Source organism: Callospermophilus lateralis, chromosome 1 (assembly GCF_048772815.1).
Source record: "Callospermophilus lateralis isolate mCalLat2 chromosome 1, mCalLat2.hap1, whole genome shotgun sequence".
NCBI classification, from domain to species: domain Eukaryota; kingdom Metazoa; phylum Chordata; class Mammalia; order Rodentia; family Sciuridae; genus Callospermophilus; species Callospermophilus lateralis.
Window position 1 is genome coordinate 47,919,047 of NC_135305.1, and position 19,976 is coordinate 47,939,022.

Below are 19,976 nucleotides of genomic sequence, written 5' to 3' on the forward strand. Positions count from 1 at the left end.
CAAAACAAACAGCATTCCAGCCCTCAAAACAATACCCCATCTCTGCCAGGAAGGTTTTATCCTGCAGAATTGCCACTTTCTAAGATGTAAGTTCTGTGATGAATTTATACATTTAAATACAACAACACAACTTAGATCTTCCAAGAGCAGGGAAACAAAGGTAGTCTCTCAATCACTAGTGATAAAGACAGCCAAGAATACCATGGACCATCAACTAACACAATTTTCTATTTCAACCAATTCCCGAAAAAACTTGATAATGGAACTTCAGAAAATAAAATTGATCTATGGTGCATCTTCTTTTCTCAATCTCTCTGTGGCTGATGTAATAGGGATATAACAGACAAAGCTATCGGTCTTAGAAGCAAAAAGAAGGAAGGCACTAGTTAACAGGCTTCTGAGCAATATATTGAACAAGGAGTTATGTGACAATAAATTAAGCATGTGTATTTTGTGAGATAGTGATGCTGGCAGTATGGAAAAATCAGGGACCATATATCACACATACAGAGGAAGGGCTGCTAGTCTAATGTCAATGAAGAAACTCAATGAGAAAATCCAACTCTATCCATGCTATATATATATCCAGTATAGCTTATGGACGCATAACTTCATAGATGAATGTTTGCTTCTCTAGTTTTATTTCAGTATTTAATTTTAACATATCAATGCATGGTTTAGTTTTCTGAGAATTAGCTTCTGCTTTGCTGTATTATTCTTTCTAAAGACTTCATGAATGGAAACATAAACCTGTATGTTAGATGCTTTTTGAATACCATAAAAATCTTAATTCAATAAATATTTATTGAGTGAAATGTATGCCCAGTACTGGTTAGGTGCTTTTGATATCTCAGAAAAAAAAACAACAAAGAAAAATATGTATTTTTCTTGAAGGTCATACTGGAGAAGGGAAAACCAGATAATAAGCATAGTATAAGTGAACTATGTATTAGGCAATAAATGCTGTGGCAAAAATTGAGCTTGGTGAGAGAATGGAGAGATGGGCAGTAATTCTAAAGAGAAGGTGAAATGTGAGCAAAGTTTTTCAAATTTTCACTTTAATTCCTTATACATTATTCCTAGGATCCTTATTCAATTCTTTAAAAAGACTCCTCCACTGAAGCAGTTTGAAGCCTGACTAATGAAATGTAAGAGCTTTAAATTGGATTAAATGCTTGCCTGTCTGAGTTTTCATTGCTGAAATCTGGAGTCTGAGGAAAAAGGCACCATGGGCTTGCCTTATGTCTTAGGCTCTTCAACTAGAAGACCAACCAGCTATTCTCTCAGGTATTGTAGGGATATGTACTGGAGAGTTGTCACTTAACATAATTTCATTTTGTTCGTAGACATGAAACTCCTAGATAAAATACTATGAATACCTGAGAATGGATTTCTTCATGCCATGGTAGCAAAATATCTGCCTAAGACAGACACAATAATAGAGGCTGTCAAAACACTTTTATAAATATGCAAGTTTCTCAGACCACACAGATGCAAGTTTTAGCTTTATTCTTCTAATATTATTATATTATAAACTGAGCTGCTCCCTTTAACATACTGACAATATGCTACAGACTAGCAATTCACAGTTGCATTTGCACATTCATAGTCTAATTTTATTTTCATGAGAGAAAAGAGAATACCTAAGTTAATTATTTATAATTGTTGAAGACTTTTGAACAATGAGAAAATGTGCTGAATTGGTTTGTTCTGTTGTGAATGCTTAAGTATGTAGATAATAGATTTATACATCATAAAATTTGCTCTACAAATTAATTTTTCCATTAATTTGTATGCTGAATTCTTATTTTTTAAAATTTATTTTTTATTGGTTGTTCAAAACATTACAAAGCTCTTGACATATTATATTTCATACATTAGATTCAAGTGGGTTATGAACTCCCTTTTTTACCCCAAATACAGATTGCAGAATCACATTGGTTACACATCCACATTTTTACATAAAATGTAACATTGTAATTAAGTTATTGATTTTTTGGTGTAAAATTTTAAAAAATAAAGCATTAGCACCTTTTGAGTCAGCAAGATTTGTGACAGGAAATGATGAGGAAATTCTTCTTGTAATATACTATGTAGGTTCAAATTAAACACCCTTACATTATGTGAAGAAAGAGACTGAGAAGAAATTCAGTAGGAAGGCCACTTGGCAGAGTCATTAAGTGAACCAGAATGGAGTTTTGAGTTCAAAGAAAGCCACACATTTCTACTCTGACACTAGGTTTAATTCATTAATACACAAAGTACGGAAGTTAAAAAAGTGAGAGGCAATTGTTTTTTTCTCAAGCTTGAACTTGAAAATAATGGAAGAAAAAGAGCAACTGTAGACATTTGCTTTTTCTGCTATTGACTAAGCAGATTTAATATCAACTAGAAATCTAAGACACTACCTCCTAAGACGGTATGTACTTTTTCAATCAGCAAATGCAAATAACAGTATTGGGGACCAGTGGAGAGAGAATGTGACAATATAAGGATGGAGCTTAGGAGCTTTATAAGCATCAATAAGAATTTTGAAAGACCTACAAATTTAAGCTAGACATTGCTAGTATTTACTTAATGAACAGAAATTATGGGGAGAAAAAAAAGCTGGGGTTTAAGACAAATGATTTAATACTACTCATTAGTATGATTTAACTTTTACTTTGTACTTCCTATAAGTTCTTTCTTTTAGGTATTAAGGATTCTTGTATTATGTGTGTATGTTGAGGTATATAAATCCGTATTCATATACCTAGTCATATATGTAATCATATACCTAGATTAGCAAGAAGAAATGTAATCATGAAAGGTATCAATAGGCAGCTGTATCAAGAATTATCAGTGTCTTTCGTTTTCAGGGATTTGTTTAAAAAGGATGAAACTCTAATGTTTTGGGGAATACAATTTTAAATGCATGTCATTTGTTCTTGTTCTCCATAATATTTACTGTGCCTATAATGAAACTGTAAATCCTAGAAATGAATTTTGTATTTCTTATCATATCTAATACTGAATATTGTATTGTGTTTTACTTGATTTGATTCTAGAAAGATGATTCCATAAGTGAAGTACATTAAAAACAAAGTTAATCTCAACTTGACTTTTAAATCAGATTTCTACCCAAGTGTGTTTTGGTACATACTATATCGATGAATTTACACTACTTTAACTGGCAAAAAATTGTGCCTCAAAAATTTCTATTATTAAATCCTAATACTGCTGTTAAGGTTTTGTTGTTGTTGTTGTTGTTGTTGTTTGTTTGGTATGGGGGATTAAACCCAGTGGGGCTTAACCACTGAGTCACTTCTCCAGCCCTTTTAATTTTTTTCTTTTGAGACAGGGCCTTGCTAAGTCGCTGAGGCTGGCTTTGAACTTGCAATCCTCCTGCCTCAGTCTCTTGAGCTGCTGGGATCACTCAGCTGCTGTTATGTTCAAAGGATAATTTCCATTCATTTGTGTTCATAACCTGTTTTTCAAGCTAATGAGGAGCAATTTAACATCTCAAAACATATAACAGTGCTTTAAATTCTAAACATTACTGCCCAGGTCACAGAATTTGCTGTGTAGCCTCATTTATGCAACTAGCTGTGACAAAGCCACTTACCTCTAAGGTGAATGACAGTACCACATCGGACTTTGACAGCTGAATCTCATTTTCATCTCCTAGGTCCAAAAATGCAGAATTCTGCGAACGTTTTAATTTCTGTAATTTGAATTCTGGGCCACCTTTTGAAACTGGAAGGCTTTCCAAATTGGCCATTAGCAAATTCACTGAAGATCGTAACTCTTCTATGTACATATTCTCCATTTCTTTTGCTATAAATTTGGGGAATCTTCTTTCCTTAAAAATAATTTAAAAATAAAATTGTTAAAAGAGTCATATTTCAATTTTATTATAAAAAATTATATGATGCCTGCAATCCACTCTCTTAGAATTATAACACTCTTCTTAAAATGTTTCTGCCCTATATTAGTCTACAGATTTTAAAAATCTCAGGCTTTGGTAATTTTGATTATATTTCAGGATACTTTACGTATCTTGTTGATGCTCACTGTAGTACAAAATGAAAAACATTTATGTGTGTCTGTGTGAATACACACATATATATTTTTCTGTTAAATTTATTTTTGATAAAATTTGTATATGGGACTAACAAACTCTGGAAACAGGTTTGTAATATGTCTTAGTGTATAGATGAATCTTAATGAACTATGTCTATTTTTGAAATGCTTGTAGTAATGAGTCTATAAGAAAATATTAAAAATACACTGCTTTGCTAGTTATAAAACAAACATTTTAGCAATGCATTTAATTACTATACATGTGCATTTTTACACATAATCCTTCAAATTCAAACTCCTATTGTTAATGAATAAATGCACATATTTCTTAATTGATTAATTTTAACATTGCACATATGTGCCAAGATTATGGCCATGCTTCAGGGTTTTTTTTTTTTTTTTTTGTATAGATAAATTTAAAGCAAAATGCCAACTTATGAAAAAATCCATCAAGTGAAAAAGAGGTTCACGATATCCACTTGGAAAATTCTATGTTTTAGCTGAAGTACATAGGCATCATCATACAATTCTGTTATCTCTGCAATCAGATTTGTTTCTTTTACTTGATTAAAAGAATATTCCAAATATTGATATTTAGGTAGTGCCAAATTGACCTTAGAGAACACCATACTGATTTATATTCCCCCAAACAGCAAATAAGAGCACTTTTCCCCTCAGACTTCTACATCTCCTTTCATCTTTGCCAACCTGACACTTGGCTTCCCTCTATTAAAAGTAGGGGGGACAGAGTTTTACCATGCAAAGCTCAGTGTGATGTGCTCTTCACTGCCCTAAACTGCCTTGGGGATAAGAGCTGAAAGACTGCCTAATGCTCCAGAAAATCACCACCTTCATTGCAGTTTCCCTCAGCACCATCAAAACCTAAGAAACCTGCATTTCCAGCATGACTGGAACAGGTCCAGAGGGCTCTTGTCCACCTGTGCCTAGTCCCTGACTGGCTTGCACCAGGTCCTTCCTGAGATGGAAAGGGACATCTGGCACCACTTTTGGAATTAGTCCCAGAGCCTCAGGCCACCTGTTTTCCTTTCCCCCAATATAACCTTCATACATTCCTTTAAAAATCATTTACACACAGTCCATACTAAAATTGCATACTTTCACAGAGAGATTAAATATCTTCATTAATAATTAACTTTCCCAAAGAAGATTTTTAAATATCTTTTTAATACTCCTCTGGAGTTGGAAGCAACATCCCTACACAGTAATTTTGCATCCTCAGGGAAAAAAAAAAAAAAAAAAAACACATAACTACCCAGTACCTCTGTTTCCTTTGGAAATGCAAAGTTGTTTTGGAATGGTTTTTCAATAGAGACAAAGAAGAAAAATAAAATAAGCCATAAACACAGACTTTTAATTTTTGAACTAATATCGAAAGTTGTCTGGAAAAGCATCCAAAACTCAGAAATAAAACAAGAAAATGAAAGGGCATTTCCCTTTAATGTCACACTGGGCAAAGCCTTTCCAATGGTCACAGCATGAAATGTATTTAATTTAACTTGCTGTTTATTACTGATTAAAGTTCCAGACAGAGAAGTTACATATTATCTTGTAGAATTTTGTCTAGGAAAGAAGCAAATGTTTGTCTGCCGAGTAAAATAACCCAATAGTTACAATTTAAACCTGTGTTAGAAATTAATAACTTTTGTGTCTAATCTATGGGTCTTAAGAATGGGCCCTGCTTCCACAAATACCTAGTTTCTCAAATGCTCTTTGGACTAGTTTTAATGTGTAGCTGGCTTACTCATTGATTATACATGAAATATTTTTTTTGTTCATTTTATATTTGAATGAAAGTCATAACTTTCCACTGAAAATCATAACAAAATAAAAGGCAAATATATCACATATTTGAAAGTCCTGAGAATGCACTAATTTTTTTTTCAATTTCCATGGTGTTATTTTAAGGAAAATCTAGCATTAGCACATGAAAACCAAACCAAAAAAAAAAAAAAGATGTCTCTTTAGCGTTAGCTAAAAACACCTCATTCAGTCTGTGAAAGAAGAGACTGGCAGGCATCAACCAAATTGACAGCTCTATCAGTATTTTTAAGCTTTGGGGGGAAATAGACTACACTAGAATTTTATTTTTTCTCTGAAAATACTCTCTCAACTCTCAAAGCTTTCAGGTTTATTGACAACATTTTATTAACTTTAGCTTGCTTATGTTGCCCCCTGTTTGGAAACAACAAAATCAATTGTACTTTAAGGCTTCAGTCTGTGGATGGATGGAGTCAGAGAATATTATGCTAAGTGAAATAAGGCAATTCCGAAAAACCAAAGGCTGAATGCTTTCTCTGATATGTGGATGCTAATTCACAGTAATGAGGCACTAGGGAAGAAGAGAGTGAATTTAGATTAGTAGAGGGGAGTAAAGGAGGGGATGGGGTATGAGAATAGGGAGTAGAATGAAACAGATATTATTAGCTTGTATACATATATGACTTGTGTACATATATGCATTACCAATGTGATTCTACATGTACAATCAGAAAAATGAGAAATTATACCCTATTAATGTATAATATGTCAGAGTGCTTAAATGCATTCCACTGTCATGTATAACTAATTAGAACAATTTTTAAAAAATATACTAAAAATATTACTAAAAATATAAATTGTACTTCAGACCAATATACATGTTAAATTTGATCTTTTCAAATTAGAATGAAAGTGTACTATGAATTAAAATGCATTCTGGGGTCATATATAACAAATTAGAATAAAATGAAAAGAAAAAAATTAGAATAGAAAAAGACACAGGGTTAATTTCTAATTGTTCTATCCTGTATACCATGGTTTAAATATTTGAATTTAGTTCCCTGTACAGCATGACACCCTAGTGGCCCTAGCACATGGTATATATTAAAATAACAATAGTTGCTTCAATAAAAAAATTTCCTATTATTCAATCTTAGTCACTTTTCCATAAATGTGCTTTACCTTCCACCAGATGATGTCTGGGGTTGGTACCACTAGAATAGTCTCTCCAAGCTGATCTCAGCTCTATTTTCCACGTCTATACAGGTTGTATATCCCAAATCCAAAAACATGAACTCTAAAATGCCCCAACATCTGAAACATTTGAGCCCTGACAAGATGCCACGAGTGGAAAATACCACACCTGACCTCATGTGATGAGCCCCAGTCACAACATAGGTGCAGTTGAGTACTGTATAAAAATTACTTTCAGACTATGTGCTTAAAAGGATTATATGAGCATAAATAAATTTCATGCTTAAACTTGGGTCCCATCCCCAAAACTTCTCATTACACATTTGCAAATATTCCAAAATCTTGAAAAAATCCAATATATGAAACTTTTGGTATTGAGAATTTTGTACAAGGGATACTCAATATATCTTAACTTTAGGCTTTAAACTAGGTGACATCAAGTAAACTACTGGTTATAGAGTTGATCTAGTCACAACTAAAACACTTTTTTTGGTGTGTGTGTGTGTGTGTGTGTGTGTGCGCACGCGCGTGTGTGTGTGTGTGTGTGCGCTGTTGTTGTTTTGTTTTTTAACAAATTAGAGCAGATTCCCAGGTATTCTTACCATACTGTTACACTCTCTTCCTTTCAACTCAACTATTTAGTGGGAGAAAAGGGGGAGAGTACTACAAATAATTCAGGGATTCTGCCTACCCCTGGCTTTCTATTGTCAATGTCCAACCCCTTGCAGATTCAGTCATTTCAGTCAGTCAATAGATATTCACAGGGTGACTGCTATGTGTTGTGCTCCAGGCCTTTGAGATGTAACCACGAAGGTAAAGGAAAAATAATTCCTACCACAGAGACCCTATTTTCTGTGAGGAGACAGATATAATAAGAAATCATTTTATGTTGTAGAAAGTGGCATGGGAAAGTCAGGAAGGGAATAGGGGTGAGTGATGAGAAGGGACTGCAACTCTAAGGACAGTGGTCAGGGAAGGTTTCAAGGAGGTCATGACCCCTGAGCCTAAAGGCAGATGAGGAAGTGTGACCATTAAATTATGAATCAGTTTTGGCTATGGTACTCAGTTCTCTTGTCAAATATTGATCTAAATGTTTCTGTACAGCTTTGTATCTATTTATTTGTTTGTTTGTTTATTTATTTATTTAATTAATTGTGACTGACACAGTCTACTCTGAGTATATCCAATTGTCCTCCAACATGTGTGTGGGCCTCAATCCAATGATGATCTCAAGAGCAATGACTAAATGTTCCTGAAAAAAGCAGCAATTCTGACCCAGGACTGCAATGTGGAAACCCTGCCTGGATTTCCCTTCTGCTGGCTGGTCCTTCAGATTTTAGATTCAAGACTGCAGTATCAAATGTTACCCAACTTTCTGACCTGTCAGTATACCCTGTGGATTATGGACTAGCCAGTTCCTACATCCACATGGGAAGATTCCTTGAAATCAGTCCATGTCTATCTCTCTCTCTCTAAATATATGTGTATATATCTGATAGTTATCTATTATATCTCACTATATATTATGTATTTCTGTCAATCTATCTACCTGATCCCATCTTGTTGTTTTTCCAGGGAATAAGCCATGTGAATGCCAGTGATGATAGATATAAGGAGGGGGCACAGTGCCAGCAAAGACCTGTAGCTGGAGTGTATTGATCACGTAGGGGCAACTTAGTGGGGATAAGGTAACTAACCAATCATATTGAACTTCGTAGACCCTTATAGGAACTTTTTATTTTACTCTCAGTGACATGGGAACATCACAAGGTTTTATCAGAGTTAATGCTGCTATGTTATTGGGGCAAAGGGGTGGAGGCTGAGAGACTAAATTAAAGGACAGAACAATTATCCAGGTGACAGGCAATGATGATGATATGATACCACAGTGGAAGTGTGGGGGTGGATAATGACAATGGTCCTATTCTGGAAATACTTCAAAGGGAGGCAAAATAATTTCTGGGTAAATTTTGCATGAGTATGAGAGGAAGAAAGAATTCAAATAAGATTCTAGTGTTGTTGCTCAGGTAACTGGAAAGATAGTAGTACCAAGACCTGACCATACTAAAAATTTTGACTACTCAATCCCCTCCCTATACCTCTCATCCCACCAATCTATTTTCTAAGTAGCAATGACCACCTGCCACAATTTAGTGACATGGCATGCCTATTGCTCATCCTGCAGCTTTCCCAAATAAAATGCAAGATCCAGCCGGACATGCAGTAATATTTTTGTCTTGTTTTATCCCAAGTCAACTATATTTGTCTGGATGTGTCCCTAGCACCTAAGACAGTCTCTGCCTATACTAGTTAATGATCAATAAATATTATTCAGTGAACTTACAGATAGAAAAAATGAGGTTCAAAATTACTAAATAGTTTGCCCAGGGTTACTTATCTAGGATGTGGTAAGCATGGGGTTAGCCCTGCTTCTTTCCAGGCATGTCCATATTTTTCAAACTTCTTCCTAATTACCCCTTTGCTGAAAAACTAAAGCCTACATTGATACCCCTTGAAAAAGATTTAGGTCATGAGGTTCTACTGCTGTTACATTGTGTTGTTTTGTAAAGTGTGGAGGGGGGTGTTGCTGACTGCCATTGTTAACTATTAATAAACCATGCTCTGGACTCACCAGACTGAAGAGACAGCTGGGGTGGGTAATGGAATGTGCCCAGACTTTGGAGTCAGGGCTAGGGTTCAAGGCTTACTTCTGTCTCTTGTTAGTTGTGTAATCTTGGTGAAGTGAGTAATATTCCCTAAGCCTCCATCTCCTCCTTGTCTATAAAACTCATGATATCATCTGTCCTTGTGAATTCACAGGATTATCAAAGAGATATAATGCAACCAGGTTAGTAAATTGTAACTCACCTTATAAATATTTTATTAAAACAGCTTCAATTTGGTAAAATTGAAATAAAGAGCAATTAAATTTGCTCAGTTTGATATGTCAGTATCTCCACTGAAAGACATCTAAGGATATCTAAAATACTTCATTTAGATAATATACATTTCAGGTAGTTGGAATCAAGGAGTATGCATGTAGGATGGAAAATTAATCCACTGATTCATAATAAAAATTGTTTAGATGATTAAGGTGGATTTTTTCTAAAAACCCTAAGTATTAAAAAAAGAAACTCTTGTTTTTCTTTTTAAAATTTCTTTTCTCAAAAACACAGTGATTACACAAATAAAATAGAATATCATATAGAAAACATTTAATCTGTCAGACTCTGTGTCAGATATTTCAAATTACATTTTTACTCATTTAGTTATTCCATCTTAATATTAGTTGGCATCATTATCTCCTAAGCACTGTGCTAAATATTTCAGAATATATAATTTTACAAGAGAATTTTTCCTCCTGATAATATTCTGTATAGTACAATGTTAGAAGTTTCCTAGATCTAGCAGTTAGTGAAATTCAGGCTTTAATTTTAGGAAAATTTACACAAGTTACCACTGAATTTAAACATTTAACTATTAAACAAGGATCTAAAATAAAGAGTATGCTTCATTTAGATAATATACATTCAGGTAGTTGGAATTAAGGAGTATGCATGTAGAAGAGAAAATGATTCATTATTCTGGATATCTTTACTCATATGCAATATGCTTTCAGGTCACAGAAATCTAGACAAGGAAAAAAAAACTGGTGCAATATGTCAACATGAATAATCTACCTTTGCCATTTTCTCTGCCAATTGCAGTCGACCATCGAGTTCCCTTCTGATCTGAGCTGCTTGTTCATCTGCATTATCCAGCTTAAAAATAAAACAGAAATTATACATTTGTGATTATTTAATGACAGTAACATAGGACTAAAGCAAAGATTATCAGGCCATTCTTTTCTCTTCATGTTAAGACAGTCCTAAATAAATTAGGTCTAAATATTATAGAAATAAAATAGAACTAAATAAATGAATCTCTTTTTTCTATTTCAAATTCCCATGAGGCATTTCTAGATGATGATATACGGAATAATGTCTCACTTCTTTGTGCTTTTAAAACTATCCCTCGTTTTTATAATAGATGTGTATTAAGTCTAAACTATTAAAGTAGTATTCTCTTGATTGACATAATTTTCTACCATTTAAGTCTTCATAGACTCTTCATTCTAGTACCAATAGATTTGCAGTGCCAAGAAATGTTTCTGTTTTTACAGATGGGGCTACATTAGAATTCCATTTTCTTGTTCTAAATCTAATTGAAACCAAGAAAAGCATACTATCATTTTCCAGAAATTCTCATTTATATAAAAATTATTTTTATTTCTCCAATAAAATAATCCTTACAATTTCTATAACTTTTAACTTTCCTCATGATTCTTTTTCTCCCACTTATTTAATCTTCCATTCATTATAAAAATGATAATTAAGGCTATTAAATGTTAAATTTCTTTTGACTTTAATTCATTCCCCTTTCATCCTCAAAAAGCCTGGACCACATAACTGGTGAGTTCCATCAGAAGACTGAATTAGTACTGAGTGCAATAGTGCTAATCCCTTTGTCCCTTTGCTGAAGAACTACAAGTTGACCTTGTTGCCTTAAGAAAGAAAAGAAAGAAAGAAAAAAACAACCTGGAAAAAGATGCATAGAAGAGAACCAAATTAATAAAATGGTGGGTTTAGAAATTAAATGAAGAATCAAGAAAAGAAGAAAAGGGGATGACACTGCAGTATGACACTAAAAGTCTAGAGGTGACTGGACATACGTGGGGGGTGGGGTTGGAAATGGCTTCTTAGAACAGGCTGGGGAGAAGATGAGGCTGGAGAGAGGCCAGAAGATGGTGCTTCACACAGCAATCAGGGACCTTGGAGTTGGTCCCAATGGCGAGGGGGCTTCACTGAGAGGTTTCACACAGAGGAATGACATAATCAGATCCAAGTTTTGGAAAGGAAAAATCATTCTGTTTCCAGCACTAACTACACGTCAGAGAGACCTTGACTGTTGGACAAAATCAATCAAGGTTTTCAAGTATTTCTTACTTTTAAACAGAAGAAAAGGTCTTGGGAGCATTTATTTTCATTTTGATGTATTTCTTGTTTTTATAAAGAAAAGCTCTAAGGTTACCTTTCTAAAAAAATATGTTTCCAACTTAAATTTGAATAATAAAATTTATTTTAAAATAAGTTAAAAAACAGAAAATATTTTTTTTAAAGTAAGTCCTTGCTATAAAGGAATTTATACAATCATCTTGAAAAATACACTTTAAATTGTTTTTAAATATTCTTTAGTTGTTGATGGACCTTTATTTTATTCATTTATTTATATGTGGTGCTGAAAACCGAACCCAGTGTCTCACACATGTGAGGCAAGCGCTCTACCACTGAGCCACAACCCCAGCAATACACTTTTAATTTTGATTAATATGATTCAAAATTGAACAGAAATAAGTTTTTCTTCACTATCTTAAACCAAAGAGAAGAAAGTTTAATACCAATGTAACTACAAAAGAAAACAAAGTGTGATGAGTGCTTATTCCAGATCACCGAAATCTCTTAGTACAGCTTCTAAAACAAAAATGATGTGTCAGAACATTCTAACTATTGTGATATCTTAAATGCACAATGTAATATGGAGTTTTCTGATCTCTGCTGAATGTGAATACATATATTATTTTTTCCATAGAAAAATAATAAAAAGTTACTTTGCCTCTAGTTATATAGTTCCCCTCCCAGCTCTACAAAAAATTTAAAAAGCAAAAACCAGTTTTTAATACCTTAAAGAGCTAAAATTTTTCAAATTTCACCAAAACTACTATTTAACATCATTAAGTATTTATATCTTCAGATTAACAGCTCTTACTTATTTTTAAATGAAATTGCTTGAGTCTTTCTGGGTTTCACTAGTGTTTTCTTTGTAAGAGACAGTTTTTAACTACTTTAAAAATATTAATGTCTTCCAAGATGTGATTGTCAGTGTGGACAACTTAGCAGGACTCATGTTTCAAAGTTAAAGAAGGACTTGTGTAATAGTTCAGTGGCAGAGCACTAGTTGGGCAAGGCCATAGGTTTGATCCTCAGCGCTGCCAAAAACAAATGCATGTATATGTTAAGCCCTTAATTGCATTTGTCTAGAAAATGATATAGCTTTAAAAATATATCATATTAACTGCCTTCTCTTTTAAAGCCTAAATTTTCAGAGATATAAAGGGTGTTGGTGATCATGTCATTTTTTTTTTAAAGTGGGGGGGATCTTTTTTTTTTTTTTTTCGCAGATGGACACACCACAATGCTTTTATTTTTATGTGGTGCTGAGAATCAAACCTGGGTCCCACCTGTGCTAGGCAAGCACTCTACCGCTGAGCCACAATCCCAGCCTGTGATCATGTCATTTTGTGAAAACCAAAAACCAATCATGTTTACTATAACAACAACAACAAAACAGAGATGAGGGAACCAATGCAATAAAAACAAATGAAATTTTAATTGTTTATCGTTCCTTTATGTAATGCTAGACAGAATTAAAAGGGTAAATCATTTGAGTAACTTATTTTTAACATGTAAGAATCTTAGCTTAGTGTTTTCTTTTCTTTTTTAAAAAATATTTATTTTTTAGTTTTAGATGGACACAATATCTTTATTTTCTTTTATGTGGTGCTGAGGATTGAACCCAGTGCCTCACGCATGCCAGGCGAGTGCGCTACCACTTGAGCCACATCCCAAGCCCTAGTGTTTTATTTTCTTTTGAGTACTTGTTTATAACAAACTAATTAAATGTTTATGTAATATAAGTTCATGAACATTTTCTTAAAATTGACTTTTTAAATTGAAATAATTGTAGATTCACATGTGCACTGTTAAGAAATAAACAGATACTCATTATACACTATTCCCAGTTTTCCCAATGATAATGTCTTACAAAATCATACTGTTACATCATAACCAGGACACTGACTTTGATAAAAATCACCCATCTCATTCAGATTTCCTCTATCTTAACTTCTCCACAACTTATAATCTGTAGGTCTGTGGATCTACCAACATAGTCAAGACACTGAACAGTCCTAAAACCACAATGAACCTTCATGACACCTTTTATAACCACACCCTCCTCCCTCTAGCTAATTCCCAGTTTTAGTGAGTCTAGCCAGTTTTTGAGTTTTAATAATGACGAACCTCATTAATATATGCTTAAAAATAAATTTTACTAAAGCCAACAGGATTTTCTTTGAATTTCTATTCAAAGAAAGCAGGGATTAACATTAACACGTTAACATTCATAAAGACTGGAATGCGTCAGGTCTGGTGCTTCTAATCTCAATCTGAATGTTCACCACCTAAGTGTCATTCACAGTGCCCATAGTCATAAACAGCAGGTGCTCACTGAAAACTCTCAGTTGGGTATTCACAGCTCTAACCTCTGCTTACATTTCCAACTATATCCTTACCAATTCAACTTACATAAAGAAAAGCACACTAGACTTCATTAGCATAGATGGGATCTTGATTTCTAGCTCCTTAATCCCATCACCCATGAGTAACACCATGTCATAGACCCCACCCACCTACTCAGCTGCTCAAGTCCCAAACCCAGTGTTGTCTTAGACTTCTTCCTTTCCCTAACAATCCAAATCCAACCTATCCACAGTCATGTAGAATAAAATCTAGAACCAAGTAGTTGATCAGAATTCAGGTTTTTTAGGACTTAGCTAGGGTATGTATGAGAGTGTTAAGAGAGCTTCTGTAATCCTATCAAGCCCTTCTCATTTTTTTAGTATAGCTGGAAAACACTATTAAAGTGAAAATAATTCTCTTTTGTTTCTGAATCCTATAGAGAACTTAAACAAATGGTTTTATACGTATTTAAAAGAAAGAAAGAAAGTGGGAGTGGGAGGATAAAAAGAGAAGCCTGAGCAGATTAATTATAGAAGGGTGGCATTAGAATTTAAGATGCTGTTGACACACCAGATCCTAGTTCTGGATCTGGGCTGGGAGGAAAATGCAGCAGAACATGTGGGCTCTCCCATCTGCAGTGTGGGGCATGGCACGTCATCATCCCACCAAGGCCATTCATGATTTTATCTCATTTGCTTTTTATTCCTGATTACAATATTTTATGTGACAATAGATTACTTACCTCACAGATGTCTTTTCCTGGCACAGGAAATCTTATAGGTCTTTTAAAAAGAGGATCATTCAACCTTGACTATAACAGATGCCCCAAAGTATATTTAATCCTTGAATGCCTCTAGTTTCTACTATACAGAACATTTTACCACTTTAATTATCAAAATATTTCCCCAGTGTGACAAATTTTTAGTACCAAAAAAAGGTACTTTTATTTTTCTTCCCACTTATTATGCAGGGGTAACTATTTCCACCTTCAGAATTCTTCAGGATAGGGAATTCTCAACTTGGATCTTTAGGAATCTGTGTTCCTGTTAAAGTGGTAAGCATGATTTTGTACAGAGATGCACTTAATTTTTTCCCTCAGAGAATTGCTTGAATTTTACACCTTACTGGCTATTCTCAAAGGTGTAGTTAATGCAAAAGAAATAAAGAAACTACTTTAAATTACTCCAGGAGAATCTTCTGTGTACAGAAGCTTCTATTCTCTCACTCTGAAAGACTGTGTGGTTTCTGGAACTTAACTCATGGAAAATGTCTTCCCTGCCCTTGTCATAGACCTCAGTACTGTCTTTCTAACAGCAAGACACAGGCTCTCACCCATGAGACCTAAATGGTCCTTTATCACTTTATTCAGTTTATTTACATTTTTCTATACTTACGTTAAGGCATGTCTGCTATAGATTCTTCAATAGCAACAAAAGTTGTAGCCCTCCCAGAAACTTAAAGAGAGACAGTAAAAATAATGCACAAAACAGTATAATTGCCACTGGGAATATTTTACTTTGCTAGTGATATCAGGAGGGGGATTAGCAAAGGCAGATATGTTAAAAATGGATTCTCTTGATTTGGGAATCTCACATGCTATTTTCACCTTGCCCAGTTTCTCTCCTGTTCTATAGAAGCAGCAATGGGGAAGGGGACAGTCTTAGAGATCAGTAGACCTTCTATTACAGAGGTCCTAGGCAGGACCAGAAGCCTGTGTCATAGCCCATTATCTTACATTTTAAGAAAAATCTTAAAAATACAATGTAAAAATTACTAAGTTTCATTGAACAGATTTTTTATAACTTCTGATTTCACCTTTATAAAGCTCAAAAACCTATCAATATTTAACATTTTCAATTCATTAAAATTTGCTCATATATTAATGAAAAACAGATTTTTAAAAAGGCATTCAGAGCACTATTTAGAATCATTTTCCCTTGTAGTGAATCTGTTTTCTAGAACCAGAATAATTGTCCTTACATAAATAAATCCCTACTATAAAGGAAGATTCCTATCTCTGTTTTTCTATGATGACGCCTTTGTATAGGCTAACCCTAGTCAATCATGCCTTTCTTTCTCCCACTGAAAAGAAAATCAATTCCCACTCCAATTATAATATAATTTTTAAATGAATTAGATTTTGTCTTTTTCTGATAATATTTATCTTTACCCATTAGTATAAAAAAATGCAAGTAGACTTGGGTTTACACTGTTATTTAAATTTTGTAATTTCTTTGAGAGTAATTCCTAGCTGGTCCATTTTGTTAATATTATCCATAAATCTGATGACTCACAGGTAACACATTACAAGAAAGAATTGGCAAAAACCTAATTGTCATCCCCAAAGAATACTCATTTTACTGTTTTTCATAGTTTACTAACAGCCCAATCTTTGTACCATGTAACAAGGCTTCAAAAATACTGATCAAAACCTTTATTATTGGCACATCAATTTACCCCATGAATAATTCTGCTAATTTCCCACCATCCCTTGAATTACAAATTATTTACCAAAAAGATAGAGCACTGCTCTACCCAGCAGACTCTGCTTGTTCTACTTTCTTCACTGGCTGCCCATTCTCTCAACCCACAAAAGAATGGGGGCTGGGCTAGGGGCATCTGCTGTCATTTATTGATGCAGTGTCCTAAGTCAGCACACAGCTCTGGCTCATTGCCTGAGTTCCAGCTCTTCACTTCCAGATGAAGGCAAGGCCTTGTCTTTCACCATGACCTCAAACTAAAACTGATCTGATACAACCCACTCCTCAACACCATTCCCCTATTTCTATGTATGATCCTCACTAATTTTGATTGGACTAAAATCTCAGTAGTGGGAGGGAAAGGAGAGAGAGGGAAGGAATACATGAATCAGAATAAATGGCTATGAATAAGAGAGAATGATGCCCAACACAGTAGCATATTTTTCAGGCCCTGTCATGTTTTGTACCAATCCACTTTTCTAACCTCTTGGGTAACTGCAACTTTCTACACAAACTGAATCACTCATTGTTTATTGGACAAGTTCCATTTTCCAAATCATATATTTTCCTTCTGTTTTTCCAGCCTGGAATGCTCTTCTTCACTACCTTCACTGTCCAGATCAATCTCTCAGTCATCTAGGAGAAAACTATCAAAACCAATCATTTACCCATAAAGGAAAGGCTATCTGGTGACAAAGCATTCAGAGTTGTCTTGCTGCTGAACTTCTTGCATATTTATGATCCCTCCCACAAACTGCAATGTGCCATGTCATCACTTTTTTTTAACTTTACCTAATCCTAATAACAGGAATAAAACAAATCCATCTCAAATGTTGAGATTAAAAAAAAATACTCTCAATTTTATTGCAAATAAAAAGAATAATTTGATATATATTAAGAAGATTCTTGGATGCTAACACCATTTATTCCCATGAGGCGTTTCCCATGAGGCAATGCCTCTCCAGAACAAAAAGAAAAACAGCTTCCTTTTCTTTTTTGATCATTGAGAATTAGCTAACAACTACAAGGTAACTTGTATTGTTTTTCCATGAAGTTAAAAAAAAAAAAAAAAGGAAATTAAGCTACCCTCAGACTCTTGAGAGTAACACATTTCTCTGGATGCTATTATGTATGAAAAAAATTAGGTAGCATTCTATCTGCTAGATGCAAACCCTTTAAAGCATTCCCTTATATCTACCTTCTAAATTATGCATAAAAATCTGACTCAGAAATAGCAGTTCCGCCATGGATTCTTGTAGAACAGTTCTAAGAGTCTTAAAAATTCATTTCCCAAACCACAATTTCCTTTGAATACTTAAAACAGAGAAAAGATGAATGAGTTAATTAGATATAAAATTACCCTATGTGAACTGAACTAAACTATATTAAATAATGGATCAAAGTGTTCAAAGGCAAGAACATAAGAAATTTAACCTCAAACATAAAACCATGGGACTTCTTTTAACCTGGAGAATATGCATATATACATACACATAAGTATTCATATCCATATCTATCCATGCACATACACACCCTTCAAATGATAGTATGACTTGGCAAATTTTCACACATCATGAAATATTCTTTGGCATTCCATTTGGCATTAACATTTAATCTTCTGGACAAAAGTAATGAGCTAATATTTTTGAGCAACTATTTATTAACTATATTTACCTGAATAAAATAGTTGAATCTATGTTCACATTAATAATGGAATAACACTGGGATAGAAAGATTTTACCACTAAATAATATAACACAGGCAGTCTCACTTTCCCAGAACAAATTAGAATTCTAGTTCATCAGGATTAAAACAAAGGGTTAAACTTATCCAGCACTTATGATATATCAGAAACTTTTCTGACTTTTCATAAACATTTTCTCTCTGAAGCTTCAGAGCAATTCTGGAAAAGTCTTATTTTTGTCTTATTTTAGTGACACAAAATCTGAAGCACAGATTTAAGCAACTTTCCCACAATCGCACATTTGAGAAATAATACGATTGAGGTGTGAATCTTGCAGTTTGACTCCAGGGTTCACCATGAACCCCTTAGCTATATGTCACACATAGCTATTGTTCTTTTGGCTGCTCTCTATATAGGAGTGCCCACAATAGGAAACAGCTTAAGTATTACTATACAATTAATGATTCAAAGATTAATTGAATTCTTATCCCAGGCTCATGTTATTAAAATATGGTAATAGAAGCACATATCAATATCTATAACACAAAGTGGAATATGACTGACTATAGGTTATGATGGGCAATTATAATTCCTCATAATTTTTTTTCTCTCCCAATATGTACAGAAATGCATACGGCAGAAGGAAGGCTTTCTGGAGAAACTGACATTTCTCTTGGGTGTTGGAAGAATGGAAAGGTAAAAATTCCAAGCAAAGAGAATAATATTAGTTAAAATTAAAATTCAAGAAAACACAGGGGATATGGATAAAAAAACACAGAGCAACTTGGTTTACCTAAACCATGAGGTGTATAAAGAATTGTAGAGGAGAAAGAACATTAGAAAAGCCAGTGAGGACCAGATTGAATGCCAAGGAGAGTGAAATTCACACTGTTGACCAAGGGGAGCCATTCGTCTTCCTCTATTCATGAAGAAGGTCATGGCAGGTAGGGTCATAACAAGGTCAGAATGGTATTTCAATAATGTTAATCAGGCATCAAATAGAAAACTAAAAGGAAGAGGCAGGTAAGAGGTTACTGCCATGATTCATGGGAGAGGTAATGAAGTCTCCAACTATGGGGACTGCTGTGTAAAGCAGACAAGAGCAGTCAAAAAGACACTAATATAAAGAAAGAGACAGTGTCAGGCAACTTCTCAAGGTTGGAAGGCCACAGAAAGGAAAGTGCGCGTGATTATGAGTCAAAGGGATGAATATGACATGAATAGAAAAACCACCACATTATGGAAGAGAAAATTAAAATGACACTTGAGTCTATTGAAACTTCAGATTCATCAGTTTACCATGGGCTTAAGCAACAGAGAGTGGAATGAGGAGCTAAACTTCCTCAAAAGGGGAGGGGGAGGATGCTCAAAATAAGCATAATAAATTTAGTTTTTCACTACTGCAGTATTTTTCAGAGGATCTAACAGCACAACAATTCC

At 34.2% G+C, this 19,976-nt stretch overlaps 1 protein-coding gene across 2 annotated transcripts in view; it reads right to left on the bottom strand.

Moving 5' to 3' along the window:
• Positions 1 to 19,976, bottom strand: part of Cadps2 (calcium dependent secretion activator 2) — a 501,039-nt gene that overhangs the window by 288,394 nt on the left and 192,669 nt on the right. For both annotated transcript variants that reach the window (XM_076861895.2, XM_076861904.2), the window contains exons 4-5: positions 10,716 to 10,796; positions 3,605 to 3,841 (exon numbers count right to left, since the gene is read on the bottom strand). In XM_076861895.2, the coding sequence (XP_076718010.2) occupies positions 3,605 to 3,841; positions 10,716 to 10,796 (318 nt within the window). The remainder of the gene's footprint in view (positions 1 to 3,604; positions 3,842 to 10,715; positions 10,797 to 19,976) is intronic.